General features: G+C 37.9%; 1 protein-coding gene across 2 annotated transcripts; it reads left to right on the forward strand.

Moving 5' to 3' along the window:
- Positions 1-746: 746 nt before the first annotated feature.
- LOC107747550 (probable E3 ubiquitin-protein ligase TRIM8) lies at positions 747-17,854 on the forward strand. Of its 2 annotated transcripts, XM_016562123.1 has the most exons (7): positions 747-1,084; positions 2,349-3,234; positions 12,394-12,489; positions 14,261-14,494; positions 15,528-15,559; positions 15,655-15,770; positions 16,857-17,854. In XM_016562123.1, exons 2-7 carry the CDS (start codon positions 2,641-2,643, stop codon positions 17,483-17,485), a joined length of 1,701 nt encoding a protein of 566 aa, XP_016417609.1. In that variant the 5' UTR covers positions 747-1,084; positions 2,349-2,640; the 3' UTR covers positions 17,486-17,854. The 2 variants fall into 2 exon arrangements, with proteins under 2 accessions (XP_016417609.1, XP_016417608.1); XM_016562122.1 differs by having other exon boundaries at positions 747-3,234.
- The last annotated feature ends 5,959 nt before the right edge of the window (positions 17,855-23,813 follow it).

The raw sequence follows: 23,813 nt of genomic DNA on the forward strand, positions 1-23,813 counted from the left end.
GTGGTTTTGTTGCCCTTAAGTGCATTAAAGTTATTTACATAAATCGGGATGTTTGTGTTCATTTTGACGACACAACCTGAAAAAATGCCATGCTCCACTTTTGCAAATTAAATGATATATTATTTTCTGATGACAACCAGCAAGTGCCTCTTGACTACTGTAGAATTATAATCTCTGTATTTTGATTCTGTCTCTTTAAGATCCCATTGTAAATTCCCTCTTTGCATGTGGAATAAGTAACAGCATTCTGGTGGGCTGGTGAGATAATAGATGGTATATTCAAGCACAGCTGTTCAGTTCTAAAACCCAGAAGAGAATTTGCTTTATGGGTTCCAGTTCTAATGTTTACATGACATTTTTTATTTTATTTTATTGTAAATTGAGGTCTGTGGGCAACAGTCAACTCATTAAGAGACTCTAACTACTGTAAATTACATGCACCAACTCAAATATAAATTCTGAACCAGCTGTGTTTTTAAAAAGGTGAGTTGCTAAATAAATATTTTATTTTTTCCCTCCAAATAAATAATTGAATGTTCCTGTACTTAAACACTTCTTAAGCCATCGCTATTGGGGAAAAAATGGCTTATTTACTGGAGAGAAACTGAATTTAGACATTTGACAGCTCTCAAAACACTAGAGATGTGTCCCTTTAAATCAAACCCCGCCCCTGCTTAATAACCCCACCCACTTTTATGTGTCAAGTCCGCGCTGATCACGTGACCAGGGAAAGGGGAGTATGTGAACTGTATCCTGAGTTGCAGTCCTGTGCCTGCGTTCCTCTCATCTAGGATTAGCTTGAAAGGGGGGGGAAAAAATCATAAATAATAACAGACGCAGATTGGAATACTGCGCTGAAGCATCTGTTTTCAATCAGGACTAACGTTTTAAAGGACGTGATATCCCTGGGTGACCGCAGAACTGGATCTGTTTGCTTTACGTGAGCCGTCTATATAAAGGGCATACAAATGAGAGGAAAAGTAAACAGATACGTCGTTTTTATTTCGCGTTAAACAGGAAAACAAGAGGGCTGATGAGCAATAACAAGGGCCAAACGATATCGTCTCCTTTAAGAGCAACAAAGGTATCTGGCTTTAATACATGAATATTTTAAGCGAGTTAGCATCGTCAAAATAAAATACAAGTCATTAGGCTCTAAAAATGAACGCAATCCGTCTCTGGTAAGTGCGCCAGGTAAACATCAGGCGAAACATGGACATGGATCAGGTTGTGGATTATTCTATAATGTTTTACCAACACAGATAGCGAGAGAATAGCTCTGCTAATGATAAAATCCCAGCTCTTTGTGGTTTAATGCTTCGAGAGCATGTTGGCATGCATGTATACGCGTCAATTGTACGTTCATTCAAAGTCGTGTCATTATAATAGATAAAACAGTCTTTCTAGCTTTACCGGCTGCCTCTCTTACAGTTGTAGGGGACAGAAATCTTATCGATATAGTGTTACACGAGCAGCACCGAGACTCAGGTCTACTTTATTATAATTCCAGCAGGGCAAATGTCATGTGCCCTGGGCACAAATCAAATTGCGTGATCGACTTCTTCAGTAAATGACTATACAGCTGCTTACGAAAGGACGTTTTCAGCGCAACTTGTGGCGTCACCCTTTTCCTGTTTTAAACGACGATACGACATTTTAAGTTTGGATTTAACTGATCTTATCTTGACTGACACTGGATGTTAGACGATGTCGTAGCCTTTAACTAGTAGTTAGTTATCTTTCAGCGGATAGTCAGGCATCTGTCACTGAGACATTTAACGCGTGCTCCGTCTGGCTCTGGGGTTTGATTTGGGTGCCGTATTTGGAAATAGACTGATAATTGGTTTGACCGATGCTTTGTAAACACATTCAAGCTTCTGCGCGTTTATCGATTCGTTTTGACCGATAAATGGCATCATTTACGGGGCCTCTGAAGAATAGCGTAAAAAAGTAAACATTTTTAATATATTGTTTGGATATTTTTTAAATACTAGTCATTCATTCTGAAGGGTGTTAATGTTTAGCTTTACAATCAGACAAAGCCCAAAACAAAGACGAAAATAAATGTGCCACTATTTGGATCACAAACTACTTTGCATAAATTAAATTACTATTATTACTGTTGTAATAAACAATTCATTACTGCGTATTATGTTTTTATTTAGTTGTCAGACTATCAAAAGCTATTAAAATCGGATGTAAAGTTCGTAAAACGAACACAATGGTTAAAATGATTTTTCATAATAGCATTTTCAATTAGTCAAGTCATTTTCTGTCATGTTTCGCTCGCCCTAAAATATTACCATAATTAGTAAGTGTTCTTTTTTATGGTTATCATTTGTGGATAGATTGTCGAAGTTTCTCTCGTTAAAAAAGAAACCCTGGACGTCAGATTCCTTCTTTCACGCCCGACTGTGGTATTTGATTGCTGACTAACTTTGCCAGGAGCAGAAACGCTCGCTTGGCATGTTTGGGTCTGATCAGCAGCTGTTTCTCTGGGGCTTCTGTGCTCGTATGGTCTTCATCGACTGACCTAGCACCTGGATCTAAATGAAAGAGTCGCGAGAATGAGCGAAACCTTGTTGGGACGGTGCTAGAACTTGATGTTTGCCTTCCGCGAGCTGATCAACTCAAAACTGGATGTCTGATCAACTGGTTGAGATGGCTGAGAACTGGCGGAACTGCTTCGAGGAGGAACTCATTTGTCCCATTTGTTTGCATGTGTTCGTGGAGCCTGTGCAGCTGCCGTGCAAACACAACTTCTGCCGGAGCTGCATCAGCGAGGCCTGGGCTAAAGACACGGCCAACGTGCGCTGCCCTGAGTGCAACCACGCGTACAATCAGAAACCCAACCTGGAGAAAAACATCAAACTGACTAACATTGTAGAGAAGTTCAACGCGCTGAACGTCGAGAAAGCTCCGGCCGTACTGCATTGCATTCTGTGTAGGCGAGGGCCTCCTCTGCTAGCGCAGAAAGTGTGTCTTCGTTGCAATGCACCGTGTTGCCAGTCTCACATCCAGACGCATCTCCAGCAGCCCTGTCCCGCTCCTGGACACCTCCTGGTGGGGGCTGAGGAGGTGCGGGCCTGGAGCTGCCTGCACCACGATGAGTACAGACTCTATCACTGCGATGCGGAACAGGTGGCGGTCTGCCAGTACTGCTTCTTCTCCAGATGTGCGCCCAACCACGGCCACGCGGTGTGCGACGTGGAAGTGCGACGCATTGACATCAGGGTGAGTGCTTGACCTTCTCTGTAGGGGTGTAAGGAGACTCCTCCTGCATCAGGGACTGAGCACACATACTGTGGATTAATTTAACCTGGTTAACTCGTGTCAGGGGTTACAGCCCTGTTAAATGCGTGACCCCCTATCTATGGAAGTGGTGTATTACCATAATAAACTTTGCTAACATAGAATAATTAATTCAAATACACGGTTCTCCAAATTTCTTTTGAGGGACATAAGATATTCAGTGTGAAAGTGCATTAACTGTGTATATTAAATTCTCGATGAAACAGAAGTAGCAGCAGATTTTTTTCTTTAGTATTTTGGAGTACATTTGAGTGAAACGGATAAGGGGAAAAAATTAGGGCGGGGTTTAATCATTTGTGGTTGGATAGAGGCAGATGGATGATTGGAGAGATCCTGCATACGTCATCAAAGTGAATTCTGTTGTTTCATTGGAAGATGGAGTTATGACGTTAGAAGGATTCTAAATTTGATTCAAAACTAAACAAATGTATTGTATGCCTAAATTAATTATTAACACAAGATCATAAAGTGTTTATACAGTTTCAATTAGGGATGGGTACCGAAACCCGGTATTTAATCGGCCTCGGGGCTAAATTATAAAAGACCGGAGTATCGATAAGCTCTGACGTTAACGGTTCTGCTATCGGTACTGGAAAAATTAATAAACACACATACATTTATTATTGCTATATATACATTATCTTGCAAATTCTATGTTTCAATTAACATTTCACTTAAAACTGAAACCGAGATTAAAGTTTTCATATAGCAAAACCCGAAAATGAAAAATCAGTCGTGTTTTCAGTCATTGTTAAGATCTTTGGCAACAAACTGCCTTTCTGTATTTCAGTCAAACAAATTTTACATATTGCTACTCTAGCGTAATTTTTGGTCAGAAGTGCATCAACACTGCTGACAGATTTACCTGTTGTAGATCATCCATGTTATGTGCATGAAATTGACACTGCCATTGTCTAAACGCTTAATCAGAGAATTACTAAATAAATGTCACTGTTTGGTCCAATGGTTTCAGCCCTCCAAAACTATTTTGGCCAAAACCATAAATTCATTTTTTGGTGTTTCAGCCAAATATTTTTGGTTGAAGAAATTGCATTACTTATTTAAACAAAATGTCAGAAAGGTTCTGAAAGCTGGTTTGAAAGACTATTCTTTTAATGTAATGATACTGTAGGAAATTTGTATTTATTTAGTAACGTTTCATTGTCCGTATTTATTATCCATTTATTATGTAGCAATAAATATAGTAGTAAGAGAAAGTACTTTTCTTTAGTAGAAACGAATATATTTACACTGTAACACTGTGAAAAAGTTTGGCTTAACGAGGAGCAAAATTTAGCCTAATTATAGCAAAAACCTCAATTAGACAATCAAAGTACTGAGGACTTGAAAGGACTGAACTTTGCCTCCCTAATCAGTTTCATGATTTTTTCATCATGAGCGCACTTATTGGATATGGATGGGGTGAGGAGTGAACTCCCTTTCAAAGGCTGAAGCAATCACTTCCTCTTGAAACATTAGTTGTGCTGGAACATGAGTTTTATGCTACCATTCCTAGTTACTTCTGTCATATCCTGAGTCTCTCTGCCCTGTCAGCCGAATGTTAACGCCGGTATAATGAGACTGTCAACACTCCTCAGAGCGAGAAATATCGGGACTTCTGCTTTATTAAGTTGACTAATAGCCTCAAAGTGAGTTAGAACAAGTGTAAATATACTAGCATAGTAAATTTATGCTAAGAATTTTTTAAAATTTATTCTCCGAGTGCTTGATTTTAAATGTTCACTGCAAATGCCACCTACACATCTTTTCTTCTTTCCTGTGTGACTGATTGCCAAATAGCAGAAAGAAATAATGAGCTTGTCCATAAAACAGGCTTTACAGAGTAGAACTTCACAGAGGAATACTTATCTTGTTTGCTTTATAGATGAGACTATTTACATAGACTTATCATGTTAAAAATGTTTTATATCTCAACATCAAGCTCTTCAATACTGGAAAATTGAATGTCTGATAATCATATACTAGCAAATACATACAGTGGGGTCCAAAAGTCCATTTATATTGATGTAAATAGAGAAATGTTTCAGATTTCTAGGTAGGTAAATGTGTGACATTGATCATGTGACTCTTTGTCCAAATGGTCAGATGTTCTTCTTTCATTGAAGCTCTTTGGATCATCTTAAATCATGCTGGACCACATGATCATCAGGTTTTACGAAAACTTAATGCAGCTCGAGTGTGGCTGCCATTTAGGCAAAAAATACGATTAGAAATTCATGTTCACTTTTCAGTTAAATTTTTACTCAAATTGTCATGCTGATAACATCATTTGTAAAGGGAAAGAATTTTGTATTTTGTAAAGACATCTTTCTATTTTTATTTCCTGCATTTATTTGTCTTGATCCCCAAAGCTACTTATTAAAGCTCGTTTTACCTATCAATTAAACTGTGATGGATATGCTAATGAGAAAATTAGCTGGGACATTCTGCAGTGTAGGAGTGTAAAAAACACGCTGTTCCTTCAGCTGCCTCCCAGAATAATGAACTGTTGTGAGGTGAGCTGCTGCTGGACTTGGCAGGGACGACTTCTGGATGCGTGGAGGATTGCTTTTTAGATGGCCAATGTGTCATGGCTCCTAAAGCAGCCAAGTGTCTGTAAAAGGAGAGGGAAAGAGAGGGAGGAAATGGACTCAAGGCTTGCTCTACCCACAGCTGCTGTTGAAAGACACACACATCCCTCTGTTCTTTCTTTCGCAAGTGCATAAATTTAGAGAGTGTGACTCAAGTGGTCCCACAGTAAAACTGCCTGGCCTTCTTTGCTCCCTCGCCTCTTGTTCAGGAATAGGACGTGGGTTCCAGGCAGACACAGGAAGGGAGTGACCTCAGTTCCCTCTCTGCTCCGTTCCCAATTATCCGCCTCCTGTTCGCAGGATGACATCATGGGAGATCCGATGGAGGATCACCCCGCTATCTCTTTCCCCCCCTTTTTTATGACGGGAGTCTGCTTGAAACCCGTTTACTCTTTTGGACGGTCCAATGACATTCACGCTCCATAATATAACCCCTGTGTTTTAAATATAGGACACAAGCAGTGAGGAATTATGCGTGGATGCCTGGCTCAGCCCACATTTGACAATTTTCTGCAAATTAGTCATGCTCTCAGTTGGACCGGATCATTCGGAATGTAATTGTCCTCCAGATTTTGCTCTAGAAAGACTTGAAAATTGATTGTGGTGTTGCTGAATAATTTGAGAGGCCATTCTTATCACACCGCTGCACGCAGGCAAGCCCGGACAGCGTTATTTGACTCTCGCAGTCGGCCTTGAGAAACGTTCAGTACAGTCGGATGATTTCAGATGTTTGGAATCACAGTCATATTATTGTGAAAGTGGTGAATACCATTCACTCTTTGCACCTGTGACATGTAAGTTCTGCATAGGATCACATAAACACGTAATCATTTGGAGAAAAGTGTTCTGGAATGAACTGCAAAAGCAAACCTTGAGTGAAACGAGTCTAGTAGGAAAATAAGGAGGATGTGGAGTAGAAAGCAAGCTTGCCTTATCAGCTAGACATGTTGCCGGCAATGTCTTTTGTGATGGCGATTCATCTGGACAAAGCTGCTGCTGCTGCAGATGAATGTACGATGTGATTATGTGGAAGCAGTTTGTACTGTAATATGGTGCTTTGCTTCTTCATGCTGGGTGCCATGCCATTTCCCATTGTCATCATGCCTCTGCCAAGATAAACAGACCTCTTTAGTGTTTTCCACGATATTAGATAAACTGCTCAGATTTAACCAACAGGTTGAAACAGATGTCTGTTTTTGCAGCAAGGTAACTTCTATCCACCTTTCATGTTTTATTTCGTACTATTGAAATATAATTTATTACAAAAGTAAGATGTGTATCTTTCACTGCATCAGTGGTCGCCAATCCATTGATCGCGATCGACCGGTAGATCTTTATCACTGTCCCAGTAATGTTAGCTCCCAAAAATAACAGAAAAATAAATACAAAAATACATTACATTGCGAGCTACTGGAGCAGTGATAAAGGAAAATACCGTACATCATGCCTGAGTCTGTTAAACAGGACGTTAACAGAGACGCTGATGTACTGTAGCAGGCAGAGCAAGCCCACTGTTCACTAAGAGCAAAATATAGGAAGAAATGTATAAATGTATTACTAAAGGAACCTGACTGTCTTCAGAAAAGTTTTGATGACAATTGCATTCTCTCCTCCTCTTACCTTCATATAAAATAGTATTTATAAGTGCAGCGCTGCTTTGTTTACAGCAGTAAACCTAGTAAACGCTTTATCGCTGCTGCTCCATAAGCGCCACCTGCTGTCAGAGAGTGAATTTGAGTCTCATTCAGCCTGTCTGCTGTTTTTGTTCATGCAGGTATGTTTTATGTAGCATAATTTCACGAAGCTAAAGTCAGGCTTTTCTGTTTTTGCTTTAAATCAATACAATCTAATTAAAAAACAACTGCTCATGCAACATGCGTGTAGCGTCTTTGTTTGGATCGTGACTAATATGTCCCTAATTTCAAATGGCTACAGTTAGTTATAAGGCCAGTTTGCATGTTATAGAGCAAATACACGGTAAATACATTTGCTTAAAAAAAAAGTGGCAACCAGTATCGAAATCAGTCAATTTGCTTGTAAAAAAAAAAGGAATCTGAATGACCATGACCATGAAATGAAGGGCCTCAAATTGGAAGTACAATCTTGGCCGTCTTTTTCTATCAGTTCTTCGATAGGTAGATTTTGTCTTTCATAAAGGCTGAGGTCAGGGATCTTGGGCTTAAAAAGGTTGGTGACCACTGAACTACATGTTGTTGTATTTTGAGACCGACTAGCTGGATAGTAAAAATGTGCAGTTCAGTAAGCAAATCAGATGTTGATTCAGTAACCACTCTTTCTAATTAAGTGATTTCTTTCAGTGAAGGATTTGTCTAACTATTGTTAAACTGCTAGCTTGTGATTGTGTGATTCTTTTAAAATGATTAATTCAAATGAATTACAATTTATTTTGTGGTAGTGGTGGTTAAACGGAGTACAGAAAATGCTTGTATAAGCTTATAGAGCACATCTAAAAGTTAGGTTGTTGAATATATAGAGATGTTTTATACATGCAATAATCAATTTCAGGATGAATGATCAGGTGGAAGATACAGTTCTGTCAGCAATTCCAAATAAGCTTTTACATAGATTCAGTTATATATAGTATGAATCTGTCCTTGGTTACAATAGCATCTCCACTGAGGTCATTTAGGCTTTATACATTAAAGCCCCATTATTGAACATTATTGAACTACACAACAATAGTTATATTTCCCTTTTAGGAGATCAATCTAAATCATGTGATATCAGGTGTTTTACTTTCTATTAATTAATTAGCAACCTAGTTCTATTTTAGTTTTTGCAACTTTTTAATGGAACATTTTTAAAAAGTGTCTAAATTTAAAATAAATTTATAAATAAATATTTTAATAAATAATTCAGAGTATGATTTGATTAAAATTTTGATGTTGTTGTACGATTTTGTGTTGGATACAGTCAATGAGATCAAGACATTTGAAGTAGGACAGGCCATAATCACCAGTTAAGTGGGGATGTAAATATTAAATGTGCTCATTATATAGGTACTTTTCATGATAGGTTAGTTTTATGTTAAATAATGGTTTATGAAACATCTAATAGTTCTTACTGCAAATACTCTTCTAATAGCACAGAAAGGTCACTGTATTCATGGAAAGTGTCAGTCTGTATGTAGGATGTGTCTATACTGACCTTTCTTTGAATGAATCTGTACTCTCATCTGTTTTATGAAATCATGCACCATTCATTTGAAAATCTTTTTATCCGTGATTATGAATGAATACTGCGACGCACACATGAGGTTTTGTCCATTTATAAGTGAATTGTAAGTTATCACTATGCATTCAGAGCACTGTGCCGTTTGCACATTTCACATATAGCTGCCAGGATGCCTGACCTTTTGTCTTTGCTGTGACTGTACGTAGGTTGTTTTGAGTCATTTACAAACTGCAGAAATAAATCAACTCAATCCAGCATTTAGCTGTGAAATTCACACACGCCCCTCACACTACCCCACAAAACCAGATAATTCTGGTCTCAGTCTGAGCTCCGATCTTCTTCACCTTAAAAGCTTAAAAAAGCCATCAACAAGCCTATCATCAGGCGTCGCGTTGCTGCAATTAAATGGCTTACATTTATCACAGAAACAGTTAATTGTCTGTAGAAGTCTGTAGATTCTTTAGATGCTACCTTCCATGCTCCGAATCAAAAGAGATTGACAGATCGTATCTGCACATCTGCGTGTTTTGAAACGAGAAGCGCTTGCACAGATGTATAGTACACGGATACATTCATCTGTACGCCAACAATTGTAACAAATTAAAAACCTTAAATAAAAGGTCCTCTTTTGATTGCTGTTAAGCTAAATGGCACCAGGAGAGCAGTCATTTTCTGTAACTTCCTGCTGGTATGTTGCGTGAAGCTTTGGCCATTGTCGAGCTGAAGATGTACAGTTTCCTGTACTCATAACTGTGTGTAATCAGTGACTCAGTCTGATACCACTGTTGACACGGTGCTCGAAATGCCAGTATGTAAGACCAAAGCAATGGTACACTCATCTGTTAAAAACTATTGATTTGTTCCATACCGTAGTGAGCTGTTCTGCTGTCTGCTGCCTACATAGACAGCTGCCTTTAATGACAGCACGCTAACTGAAATGGAACGCTCTACATGGACAGCAGCTTTTGTCAGTAAAACTCAAAATATTTGTATTTCATTGGTATTTCACAAATAATAACAAATAATTAATAAATATAAATAGTTAACATAATTTAATAATAAAAAAAAAAATCTAACTTTTTTAATAAAATAAAAACCAGCTTTAACGAGCTCCCAGATCAGGCATTCACAAAATTTTTTGTTAATAGTTAATAGTCAAAAATAGTTTTTTGAAGTACCCCTTGAGGTTTTAATTGAATATTTTTAATAATTCAACAACACATTCACATGTTCTAAGTTCTCTGATGTTGACTAATGGTCATGACATGCAGGTAAATAAAATATTTAATCTTGTTTAGTGTTTTGATTGTTATTTAAAATGATGTATTTACAGTATAGGGCTGCACAATTTGGACACAAAAATGATGTTGTAATTATTTAGTATGATATTGTGATTTGAACTGCCATAGATAAACATTTAATCTTATAAGAAAGCATCTTGTTGCTGCTGCTGAAGCGTGCAGGTGAAAAGAATGTTTTAATATCAACATTCATTATTGTTTTTAAATTATTATTTTGAACTCTAATTATAAAACAATTAGCATAATAGAAATGTGCTGTAAAAAGAAAATGAATACTTGATCATTTTAATATCACTTTTTCGTTATTGCTTTTATTAGTTTTTAGCTCTTCATTATAAAAAATGCACAAAAAAAATTTAACAATGCAATTGATAATTATAACACTTTATTTTACTACAAGTTACAATACTAATATGTCTTAAATTCTTCAATTAATTATGCAAATGTGGAAATAAATTGATCCTGGCACACATTGCGTTACAAGCAGCATGCAGCATGTGTAAAGCAGCATTTATTGTAAACCAAGTTGCTCTGAGACACTGAAAGCAGATCATTAGCTGTAAATTAATACAGCGCATCACTTTCAAACACACTAAATTGCAGCCTAACCTATATTGCAATGTTTATTTTATTTTAATTAATAGTGCAGCCCTATTTATTTATTTTTAATTTTACATTTTTTGTGATTTAATTCATTATTAGCTTTTCGTTAGCTGGGTTTCCATCCAAATATGAAGCAAATCTTTTTAAAATTTGCAAAAAAAAAGTGGAAAAGAAAGAATGCGAATTATGTGCATTTCCATCAAGTTGTTTGTGCAGGTAACGGTGGTATTGGTAACCATATGATATGACCATATAACCATATGACTGATGAATCCTGCTTCATAATGGTGGATAATGTAATATTTGATTGTTAATTTGCCATTTTAACAGATTTAAAAAGAAAAAAAGTTGAAATGATGCTGACTTGTGAGCTCGGAGCTCATGTCTGTTTCTCTATGGAGAAAATGAATGTGATTTTTACTTCCGCACCGTTGCGCTCTATCAGTGTCCATGGTGACCAGTGACCGCTGTTAACAGTTGACTGTAGAGATGCTGTTTGTTTGCCTGGCACCCATGCAGGGGTTTGCAGGAGCCCGGGTTGCTGTAGGCCTCAAGAATGTGTCTCCTCTCATGTGACCTATAGATCCTGCAGTGGTCCCGCGCACATCTCACTATACTGGGATAACATGACAATCTGTCACTGACACTGAAAGAAGCCCGTGCAAACAAAGGGAGAGATAGCGAGCAAAATGAGAGGCCGAGGCGGCCTTGCCCCCTCACGCGCTGCTTCAAATTTCCACACTTATTAATGCGCACACTCGTGCATGCACAATGTGCGTTATTGTTGTCATGACAGCTGCATTCTCCCTTTGCAGTCGGCCTATTGCATGTTGCATGGACGTTTATGTGATTAAACGACTAAATTGGCTTGTTATTCAGCATCCTGTGGACTTTGGTGTGGTGAGGTGCAGTGTTGTTCTTGTGGGCATGTGAGACCGAGTATAAAGGGGATTATAAAAGCTTCAGCACACTGTCAGGCTTTGATTTGGCTGGGGGATGGGGGAGCTTTGGGGTTAGTGGCTTCCTCTGAATCCAATTTAAAACCTGTCCAGACACCTAATAGCAGGCAGAATCACAAAGCAAACGTGCGTGTGTGATTCTGACGAATTAGTCTCATTGCCGACATGTTTTGTTGTCCTCATTTGCTTTAATAAGATTTTTTTTGGATGTCATAAAGAGGGTCTGCGGGATGTTTGGGGTCGTATTTTGGAGTAGATGGTGAATGCATTGCTTTTGTTAGCTTGGGTTTGACTTTACAATGGAAAACATTTCTAAAAATAGTTCATAGTTCAGGTGATCCTTGATCCTGGAGTCGTTCTGTTTTGTTGAGCTTGACAGATCATGAATCTGGGGAAAAAGGTTTGATTTGTGTTGTTTTTCTCTCCCTTCAGCATATGTTAATGAAGCAGCAGGATCGCATTGACGATCGAGTGAAAGACATCGAGGAGCAGCTGTATAAGTTGGAGTCTGACAAACTACTGGTGGAGGTAAGGAGATGTTGATGGGAGCATGCACACACACGCTTCTGTCTTCCTCTGTCTGTCTGTCTGCATGTCTCTCCCCTCACCCTCTACTGCAGCTAATGAATATGTAAGAGGCTGTTTTTGGTATGACATTGGCAGCGTCTGTGCTTAAGCCTTGTGTAGACCTTTTCTCCCTGTCTGCAGTTTTATTTTTGTTGTTTAAAGGTCCCCTGAAATGCTTAGAAACACACAGCGTTACTCTATGTGTTGACGTCATTTTAACTGAAACAGGAAGACAGGGCGGGACATATCAAGCAGCCCTACCCCTTTTTAAAATAGCCAATCGCGTTCGTTTATATCACAGCTTGGGCTAGAGCTGTTCAGAGAAATGCGAATTGTGTCACTGTTTTGGAGCACACTGCCTTATAGATAACCTTAAAAAAAACTTTCATTCTGATTTCATGGGGACTTTAAGGAAAATGAATTAGATAAGTATGTTGCAGTACAAAACTGGTCTAAGTCTCCATGTTTCGGATTTGAATCTCTTATTAGCTTTTACAGCAGCTGCTGGTTTTCCTGAGATCCACATTAAAAAAGTATGAAAATAACAATTAATATTAAAGAGAATTAAAAAAACAAAAAAAAAACAGGAATAAGTAAGAAAATAAAAAATAAAATCTAAGGAATCTAATGTAGGAAGCAATCAAATGATAAAGCCGTTTCATTCAACCTGTATACATGAAAAGCAAAACAACAGAAGTGCAAGATCACATAACTGAGCTAAGCTGTGCTGACACATGTGGAATGTTCTCATATTAAGCTACGAAAACAAAATTATCAGAAACCAAATCTGAACGTTTTATGACTGACTCATCTCGACTGACATAATGGCCTGCATGTTTTGACAAAAATATGAAAGTGTTGTTAATATGAACTAAAACGAAAACTTTTAAAAATACAATATAAATACTACATTAAATACCTGAACTTGAAAAACTAGACCAATATCTAAGTAAAATGCAGTTTAATGATCAGTAAGGTTAAAAGTTTACCTTTATACAAGCTTTTCTAAAATAAAAAGGTGGTGTGTGGTTCCAGATGATCTTGTGAAAGTATATTAAGATTCTAAAATATAATTTAGTGCAGATACCGCAGCTTTTGTGCATCTCACAGACTGTTAAACCTTCAAAGCTGTCTTCAGTGAACTGCACTACAAACACCATCAAATGTACTGCACATTGTTGTTTTCCACCTTTTTTATTTATTCAGAGGATATAAAATAGTTTAGTTTAAAGTAAGATTTTGCTTATTTTTGCTCTGTGGTTGCTCTTTTAAAGCTTTAGATACGTATTTAGGAAATCACTTTGGATTATTAATCTCTTTATTAATCTGTCGCTGATGTGATAATTTTTCAATACAGTAGGATTATAGATCTATTAAATAAATGTGGATAGCATAGCTCCTTTTTAAAATCTCAGTCTTTTGATTGCATACTTTGGTAAAGTTTGAGACATTGTTGTAATCTTTTCTGAAACTAGACACCGAAACTAGAATACTGCTGGGGATTTTTCTCAGAGTAAACATCTGAGAAGCAGAAAAATTAAACAGATTTAACAAAATGAAACCAAACTCTTCATTTACTTTCCATTTAAAATGACAGAAACGTCAAAAATGTATCTTTAGTGTTGTATTCAGTTTCCTTTCCTACAGAGAGCTATTTCTTTAAGTGTTCACAATGAGGGAGACTATAGAAATTCAGTATGTACTCTTGTGTGTGTGTGTGTGTGTTGTGCAGGATAAGGTACAGCAGCTGAAGGAGGAGGTGCGTGTGCAGTATCACAAAATGCACCAGCTCTTAGAAGATGACCTGGGGAGAACTCTAGAGGTGCTGGATAAAGCACACTCCAAATACTGCCAGGAGAACTCAACCCAAACCCTCCAGCTCAATGAACGCCGTCAGGAGGCCAAGAAACTGCTCAGCTCTGTCCAAGTTGTGTTTGACAAGGCAGAGGATATTAACTTTATGAAGGTGAGGTCGATTCTTACATTCACCCTTCACGGATGCCTTCATCTGCTCGTCCTTCACTGTCTGTGATATCCCACAATCCTGTGTGTGCGGTTTGGAAGCTGCTGGGGAAAAATGCTGTCTGATTGAAAGAAGTAAATGAATTCATAAATGTGACCCTGGACCACAAAACCAGTCTTAGGTCGCTGGGGTATATTTGTAGCAATAGCCAAAAATACATTGTATGGGTCAAAATTATTGATTTTTCTTTTATGCCAAAAATCATTAGGATATTAAGTAAAGATCATGTTCCATGAAGATATTTAGTACATTTCCTACTTTAAATATATTAAAACGTAATTTTTGATTAGTAATATGCATTGCTAAGAACTTCATTTGGACAACATTAAAGGCGATTTTCTCAATATTCTGATTTTTTTGCACCCTCAGATTCCAGATTTTCATCTCGGCCAAATATTGTCCTATCCTAACAAACCATACATCAATGGAAAGCTTTTATTTATTCAGCTTTCAGATGATGTATAAATCTCAATTTCTAAAAATTGACCCTTATGACTGGTTTTGTGGTCCAGGGTCACAAATGTCATTTTTGATCAATGTAAACAACGCTTAATCCATAATTCTTTTGTTTTCCACATACGATTCCATGTCTAGCAAGAAAAAAGCCATGTAGTCATTAAATATTGCCTGTTTTCGATTATTAAACATGATGTCATGGTATCTTGGAAGTGTGTCTGAAACCAGTTTCTGTCTGACTGGACTGCTCTGGGTTTCGGACGCAGTGAATATTTCCTTGAACACACTCCCATCTGACTTATGCTATAAATCCCCTTGCACTCACACACATACTCTCATAAACACAGTGTGAATGTGCCCATACCTGTGAGAAATGTTTCCCTGTCTGTGTGTGGTTGTTATCAGCAGATCTGCACTTCCAGATTTTTCCGTGTTTACAGGCAAAGAGGCAGTCAAGCAGCAGCTTGTAGACTGCATGCAGGGAGATTAATATTTTGTTCTGTTTTGTTTTGCTTTGTAGAACACAAAACCAGTAAAAATACTCATGGACAGGTATGTCGTTTATGAGCCAAAGTGCAGAAATGTATATAGATTGAATACTAAATCACATTTTGAATATGTAGTAATCTGGTCATGTCTTTTCACAGATCACAGTCATGCACAGGCAGTGTTCTGCCTCCTTACAAAGTGGGTCATCTTAATTCCAAAATATTCCTGTCTGAAATCTCAAAAAAGGAAAAGAACTTGAGAAAAATACTGGAAGGCAAGTAAAAATTTAGTGGTTCAGTGACCGTTGGTGGTTCACACCTCTTTTCTAATTGGATCGTTGATTCTAGTATAAAACAATGGTAAATGAAAATAAAATTCCATTAGCTATGTAATCACGAATAGTTATGATAGTAAGCTTTTTGGCACAAATATGTCAGTTGGTAGAAGCAAGCCAAATTAGACGGGTACCAATGTAGAATTTTTTGCACCTTTTATATTGAAAATGCAATTCATACATACAACCTTAGGATGTTAGGATGATGCAGCACAACCAACACTGAGAAACGTGCAAGAATAAAAACAGGTCAATAGTCTTAAATATCATATAAATTTACCTTTTATAACAAAGCAAGGTTAGTTCAGCTTGTCATTCTGTGCAACTCCCTAGAAACTTACATATAGTTATTATAATGCATGAGATATGTGTAAAAATACTTTGGTAAAATTTTACAATTAGGTCCCATTAGTTAACATAAGTTAATGCATTACATTAACAATGAGTAATACATTTGTTACAGTATGTATATTAATTGTTAACGTTAGTTAATAAAATACAGCAGTTCATTGTGTTCATGTTAGCTCAGATCCATTAAAGAATAATAAAGAGAAACCATTATTTTTAATAATGTATTAATAAATGTTGAAATTAACATTAACTAAGATTAGTAAATGCTTTTCATTGTTTTAGAAGAATTTTTTCATTATATTGAAAAGACGTTTGTAAACCCCATATGAAACCAACATGAAAACAAAAAGTACACTGACATGTGTTTTATCTAGATTTTAAATTATTTTTCAGTTTCTTTATCTCTTATTTATCATTGGCCATGGAATGCCCTCATCCTCAAAAAACAATAAAAACATGCAAGAAACAATAAATACTGCATTTTAAACTTTTGTATAATAAACAATTTTTTGTTGTTGGTTTGTTGGGTTGTACATTACTTGATGCCCCAAATGATAATCTAGGTCCTTAAGCACAGCCATTTGAGAACCACTGACTTTGCTTGTAAAAATATTTCTGTTCAACATAGGTTTTTTCCACAAATCAAACTCTTTGTCCTCGTCCCCTTGTTTCCAGCACCATTCAGTACTCCCGCGCACTTCCTCCAGAGCGTTTCTGTCCATCCCTCCAGTGTGAATACCTCCGGGGGTGAGAAACGCAAACACTCCATGGCCTTCCCTGAAAGCAGCACCAGCCTGCTGGAGTCCTCGTCAGGCCCCATGAGCAAACAGCAGTTCCTGGGTCAAGGTTCCAACTCCACAGACGGGCCGGCATCGCAGCCGCCCATGGCTCCCTGTAGCTCCACCCAGCACATTGTAGGCCTCAGCAGTAGCAGCGGTGCCCAGTCTGTCCATCATTCCAGCTCCGTTTTTACTCCTGCCGACTACCCCAACCCCAGCTCGTCCCAGCAGGCCATGCTGCCGCAGTACGGCGGCCGTAAGATTCTCATGTGCACGATGGACAACTGCTACTGCTCTAGTGTCCCCTCCATATCTAACCACCGTGGTCATCCTCCCTACCCACGCTCGGGATCTTTCCCTTGGACACAGGACTACACCCACCCCCTGCCCTCCGCACCCTCAATGTCCCAGCCTCTCCAGGGGCTCTCCATGCACGACTGGATCGACGCCTCACAGAGCCATAGGCACCCTGATTTCTATGGACTCTACGGGCAATCTTCCACTAAACCATACGTCACCAGTTAACTTCCACTGCAACTCTGGTTTATCTCCAATAACTCGCCCAATTCCTTAAGGTTCGGTCACATTTGTGAAATTTAAGTGAAATTTTGCGTGCAAAAACAGGTCCATTGTCAATAGCATAGAGATGTATGAAGTCTGCTTCAAACCAACAGGAAAATGAGCGAAACCTGTGTTGAGAATTTTTTCGCCCTTGTTCGAAATTCCCAATTGCATGCATTCCTATTGGAATCACTGGATTTTGCCTGCGAATTTTTGCCAAACAACGGCAAATGTGACCACACCTTTAGACCTTTTTTGCCCGCCTGTCTTTCAAAATCAGGCTTGCTAACATCACAATCTAAAGGACAGCACTTTTTAGCATGCAATGCAAGCCTCTCGGCTTCAAAACACCAATCTCTTCCAACTTAAGCATTAAAACCTTTTCTGTCCCTGCGTAAAACATGATAAGGGAATCTTTCTTTGGGAAATGTGGAGGCGGGACCCAGCTGAGTTTTTAAAATTACAAACAGATTTTGGATAATTGCAGAGGGTTCTGACCCAGAGCAGATAATGATCTGCTTGTAAATGGAGTTAGTTTTAACTCCTTTCACCTCCCCTCTTCCTGCCTTTAGGGCATCTGGAATCTGGTTGGTTTTTACGACGTGGTAAAGATTCCTTTTAAAATTGTTATTAAACTAATACAGTTTTATTAATAGTAGATGGGGATTATTGTTATATAAAATAAAGAGGGATAGAGTGTGTTTATTATTTATCATATTTCACCTCTACCGAGCTTAAGTTTCTGCTGAACCGCTCCACAGTTAACCATGTGACTGGGAACTCTGATTATGGTTTGACGTGTTACTTACATTCCTTAGAGGCCAGAGGATCTTATTTTTCTGTTATGTTTAAAATTATGTATTAATATTTTTCATTAAGTTTCGGTAGGTTGGAAAAGATTAGTATAAAAACTCAATGCAGATTCATTGGAGGCTTCAAAGATTTTCCACCGAGCATGTCATGAGCTAGTACTTCTGGATTCTGCTTCCTGTCAGATAATGTTACTTCCTGCATTCAAGCACATGTGAAGCATGTTCAGGATGATTGGTGCCTACACACACCTCTTAGTCTTATGACGGTGTAGATATACTTCCTGTTTTAGTCGGTGACGGTGAAGCCCAATGGGGTCAGTGGTCACCGTGAAACACTGATTGTCATGAACATGCTGAAAAACTTCCTGTTTGTGATTGTAGGCATGCAGGAAAGCCTTTCTGTGCACTCAGAACTCCAAGAGACTCGACTGAGTGAGACTGGAGGACAGTTGGTGACATTTTTTCCACATATTTTATACAAGAAAACTGAATGGCCTGCATACATTTGGAGATCAAAATAAATGTGCTTCAAAAAAGTATTAAATGCTGGTTTAAACAAAAGTGTATGCAATCTCATTTGTAATTGTGTAATGTGGATTCTTTTTGCTGGTAGAAGTTATGACTCTAAACTACACAGCTTCTCAAGAAGGAGGCCTCAGCAAACTTCTAGTCATGACTTAAAATGAGACAAACGAGCATTAAAAGAAGTTAAAACAATTAAAATTCAGTATATTTTTCTTGGAAGAACCAGGGTTACCGCTGTCTTGAAAAACCTGGATATACGAAGGAGTTTGTTGTTTTTTAAACCTGGAAAGGTCATGAAAATTAATAAAATGTTATAAGTCCGTGGGCATTTTTGTACACTTTATAAATATAAATTTTTCTAGTTCTTCCAACCTCTGAAATCTGTTATCAAATAGAAATTCTGCTTAAAAATATATTTATTAGAACCAAATCCTTATCCAGGAAATCACAAACAACTGGAAAAGTCTTGGGGCCCTTGAATACTGTAATGGAGTCAAAAAGGTTTCTAAAGTGACATTTGCAGAAAAAAAAAAATCCTGAGACATTAGCATGTACTTCATAATATTTTCATGCATGAATGAGGAAATGCTGTGTGAGCACATAATACATCTACCTGTCCATGGCAAACTACATGACCTACATGTTGCTAAGTACCATTATTAGGCATTAATAATTGTCACTGTTGTTAAAAAGAAGCTTCAAGTACTTGTGTGTGATTACAGCGATTACATATTGTTAGATCTCTGCTGCTGCAGATCCAAAGAAATCCCATAAATCAAGCATGACTGTGTTTGTCTTTGGCTTGGATCATTTGCCTAGACCTTGTTGTTGATTATCAAAACAGGTTTGGAGGTTATATTTGAAGTGCGGTTAATCATTCGTAAGGCAGTTAATCATTTGTTTATGAGATAGCAACAGCATTAAGTCCAAAGCGAAACTTCTGTGAAATATGTAGCTTCCAAAAAAAAAAAAAAGGCCAGAGTCGTTTAAATCATTTAAATATAGCAGTCTAATGATTTATGCCAGACTTTCCAGCTCTTCCTCATGGGTCAATGGGAGCATCAGTCACATTTTTCCATTAAAGCATGGTGGGATGGGGGCGCAGGGCTGGCTGGGCTAGAAAGGGGATGGGGGAAGTAATCAGGCTTGAAGAACAGCTCATCATTTATTTATAAGTGTAACGTTCCAGCCCCTCTCCTCCCACAAACCCCATACATTCACCTTTACTGCGCTCTCAGGCCAGCACAGTCAACATTTTGTGACCAGTTAGAAATCTGACTGGATTCTACCCTCTTTTCCCCCCCAGCTTGCTGTGGGTGGACACGCCATATGCTCTAAGAGCTCCACAATGGGTTTGTTTTTCTGAGCTCTGCCGTCCCATGATGCTAATCACGCTGGCTGCTCATGCTGGCTCATTGCAGCCCGTGGGAGGACTGTAGCCTGCCGGAAGGATCGATTGCAAAACACAACAGAGGCTGCTCGGCTCCACTCCTCCATACATGTGATCACATAGGGATGTATTTGAGGCCTGAAGTGAAAAGGAATATAAAAAGCACCCAAACATGGGGATTTGTCATCTTTTTTTTCTTGTAATAGAGTTGGGAGTGTGAGAATTTGAGGGTGTGGATGTGTTTGTACAAAGGCTTTGGGGTCTTCTGTGCTGCTGTTCCCTTTGAGGCCATAACAAACAGACCAGCTGTAGTCCAAAGCCTCTCGTTTTTTGCAACAGCCATATTTGCTTACTCTCCCTTTGTCATCAGTTATTAAATCCTGCCCAGTTATTCAGGGAATGATGTCCTACGATTATGGCTTTGCTGGTGTTTATCACATATGCGCTTTTGATTGGTATTGTTCTGTTTAACATAGTTTGAGAACTTGCTGATTAGAGAGTGGACACGTTTTATTGTAGCCTGAAGGCCTGTTAACACCAACACAAATGTGAAAATTCAGTCCAATTTTCGTATGCGATGTCCATTCCAGATTCTGACATTTTCAATTGAATGAATGCTGTTTGTAATGCCTTAAATTCAAGATCTTTAATTTTTTACAAGGAGGTGTTCTAATCTATTTTCTATTGCACTGAAGAAAACCAGTGACACCAAAGCTGTATATCCAAAATCGCAAACAGTCTTTAAGGGTTCTACATTTGGTTTGAATCTTAATTTACAACCGAGCAGTGGTGGACAGTAACTAAGTATTTTTACTTTGTTACTGTACTTGGGTGCAATTTTCAAGTATCTATACTTTACTGGAGTATTTTTAATTTGGGAAACGAACTTTTACTTCACTACATTTCATAAAAACATGTTGTTCCTCATCATTTTGAACTGGATATACAGGTGCATCTCAATAAATTAGAATGTTGTGGAAAAGTTCATTTATTTCAGTAATTCAACTCAAATTGTGAAACTTGTGTATTAAATAAATTCAATGCACACAGACTGAAGCAGCTTAAGTCTTTGGTTCTTTTAATTGTGATGATTTTGGCTCACATTTAACAAAAACCCACCAATTCACAACAAATTAGAATACTTCATAAGAAAAATACCAATAAAAAAAACATTTTTACCACGACATTCTAATTTATTGAGATGCACCTGTATTATCATGCACTAGCCTATACACAACGTGATAGCAGTGTCCGATTCGTAAACGAGCTGATTCGTTTCAATTAACCTGTTAAATCGGTTCGTAAATCGCACTGAACAATTCATTCACGAATTGGATGGAGCTGATTGCAGCTGTTCTCGAGTCAACAACTCAATGATTCAAATGATCAGTCCCCAGTTAACAATCAACTAAATTTACAAGTCTGACCCAAAATGAGCCAAGAACGGGAGATCCTCGGAGCTTGTTACTAATGCCAAATTTTTGCATTCATTATTTTTATAGACATGCATTTTTAGCAGGAGTATCTGAGTAGGCTATATAAAATTGCTAAATAAATAAACATTCATTAATAAGTTCTTTTTAATTTTAAGACTTTTACTAATACATTTACTACTTTCTACTACTTTTTTTAGTACATTTAAAACTCAAGTTCTTTTGTACTTTTACCCAAGTAAAATTAAAAAGGAGTACTTAATACTTTTACTGGAGTAATATTCTGTATGGGTATCTACACTAGTCAACATTTGAAGTGGATCAAAACCTTTCATCAAAGTTGTCCTAAAACCTACAAGTTTTCTTGTCTTAGGACAACTTTGATGAACTTTTTTGATCCACTTCAAATGTTGACTACTATATACTTTTCCTCAAGTACTTGATTTGTGTACTTTGTCCACCTCTTTAACCATTAAAATAAATATGTTTTATATAGTATGTGTAAGGTATTATGAATGAAAATTGCACATACATCTGCCATGTTGTCATGTGACCTACCAGCATCAGTTGCGTTGCTTGATTTTCATTCACAGCTCCTCTCTTGTGGCCTCATGGAATAGTAAAGTGTCAATTTAATGCACACTTCAGAATCTCACCAGAAGTAGTAGGTCATTCGTCTACTGTTTGCCTACTGTTTTTTGAATACTGTGAATTTGGACAAACTACTCTTTTGGCGTGCTGTCATTCACCTACTAGGATAGTAGCTTGGAAGCTATAGTTTTATATAACAGCAGCAGCTCTGGGCATGTGACCAAAAGTGCTAATTTGAACGGTTGACCCTTTTTTTTTGCAATGGAAAAGAGATCAGAATAACTCCATGTTAAAAAAAAAATCATTGGACAGCATCGTTTTATAAATGACATTTGAGTTACAATTCTTATCACCCAATATAATTGCAGGAAACAATTCGAATGGGACCAGAGGTGAGAATGTGTGTTTTCTAGATGTTTGATTCTGTGGTTACAGAAGGTCATGTGACATGGTTGCATGGATTACATATGATTATATATGTCTTTTAATAAAAAATGTATTGATATTATTTTATTATAAATAAACATGAGTTTATAGAAGTGGCTGCTTGCAATAAAACCATGAAAGTAAGCAGAGAAATTGAGACGTATTTTACCTGACACTGATGTTCACAGACACGATTCGGACAGGATTAGATTTTACTGAAAAACATTAAGTAATTTGCTCTGGAATTTGTACATAGGATTTGTGAGAAAAACAGACTTGGCAAATTCAGATATAAGATTACAATTGCGAAGTACATGATCAAAGTAGAAATTTCAAAGTACAAACATCCTCTGGGAAAAGTAGCCCCGTCTGTTCAAATTAAAAATGTTAATTGCACCGCTTTTACACACCAAACATTCATCTTGGTGTGAACAGGCCTTGAGAGTACTGAGAGAAGAAAAACATAAATGATGCATAGCACTTTTTCAAAAAAAAAAGTCTGCTCTCCTCTGCCTGAGGAGAGCAGGCCGAAGCTGCTGACCTGTGAGTGCCGCCAAACTTATTGTGCTTATTTGTTCAGATGGTTTTTCCATAAAAAAGGTGAGTAGACAGTTCTGCCGTATGAGTGCATCAGAGTTTACACTACAAATTCAATGCAGTCACATGCGTACCTTCAAATGCAGTTTGAGTGCTCGGATTACAAGACGTTGTGGATCCCATTTACACCTGTATTTAGTGCTGACCGTCAGCTGTAAATCTAGGACAGATGTTAATACCAGATGTATGCAGTGCCTTTGTCTTTTCCTGCTTCTCATTCACACATTGCTTTTTACACCAATACAGAGTGAGAAGGAAAGACACAAGAGGGGGAATGGATAAAGTTTTCAAGAGATTTACAGAAAAAGGAAACACTGAAAGATGAGAAGAAAGAGGGAAGAGGGAAGGCAGCATCTAAATTGGAATGTCTGTCTGTGCCTCACATGCTCAATAATCTATTTACCATGCAGAATTAAGATTTCTGCTATCCAGCACATTGCAGCTCCAATCCCTAAAGCCAGGACGGATAATCCAAAATCCCTCTTAGGTCCTGTGAGGCCAGCCCTGGAGCAACAGAG

The sequence above is a fragment of the Sinocyclocheilus rhinocerous genome, unplaced genomic scaffold, assembly GCF_001515625.1.
Source record: "Sinocyclocheilus rhinocerous isolate Xijiao unplaced genomic scaffold, SAMN03320098_v1.1 scaffold469, whole genome shotgun sequence".
In the NCBI taxonomy this organism is placed as follows: domain Eukaryota; kingdom Metazoa; phylum Chordata; class Actinopteri; order Cypriniformes; family Cyprinidae; genus Sinocyclocheilus; species Sinocyclocheilus rhinocerous.

Coding starts and splice junctions, on each gene's coding strand:
- LOC107747550 (XM_016562122.1), top strand. CDS start 2,641: ATGTCTGATCAACTGGTTGAGATGGCTGAGAACTGGCGGAACTGCTTC. Junction 3,235..12,393: donor TGCGACGCATTGACATCAGG/GTGAGTGCTTGA, acceptor CTCTCCCTTCAG/CATATGTTAATGAAGCAGCA. Junction 15,771..16,856: donor CTTGAGAAAAATACTGGAAG/GCAAGTAAAAAT, acceptor CCTTGTTTCCAG/CACCATTCAGTACTCCCGCG.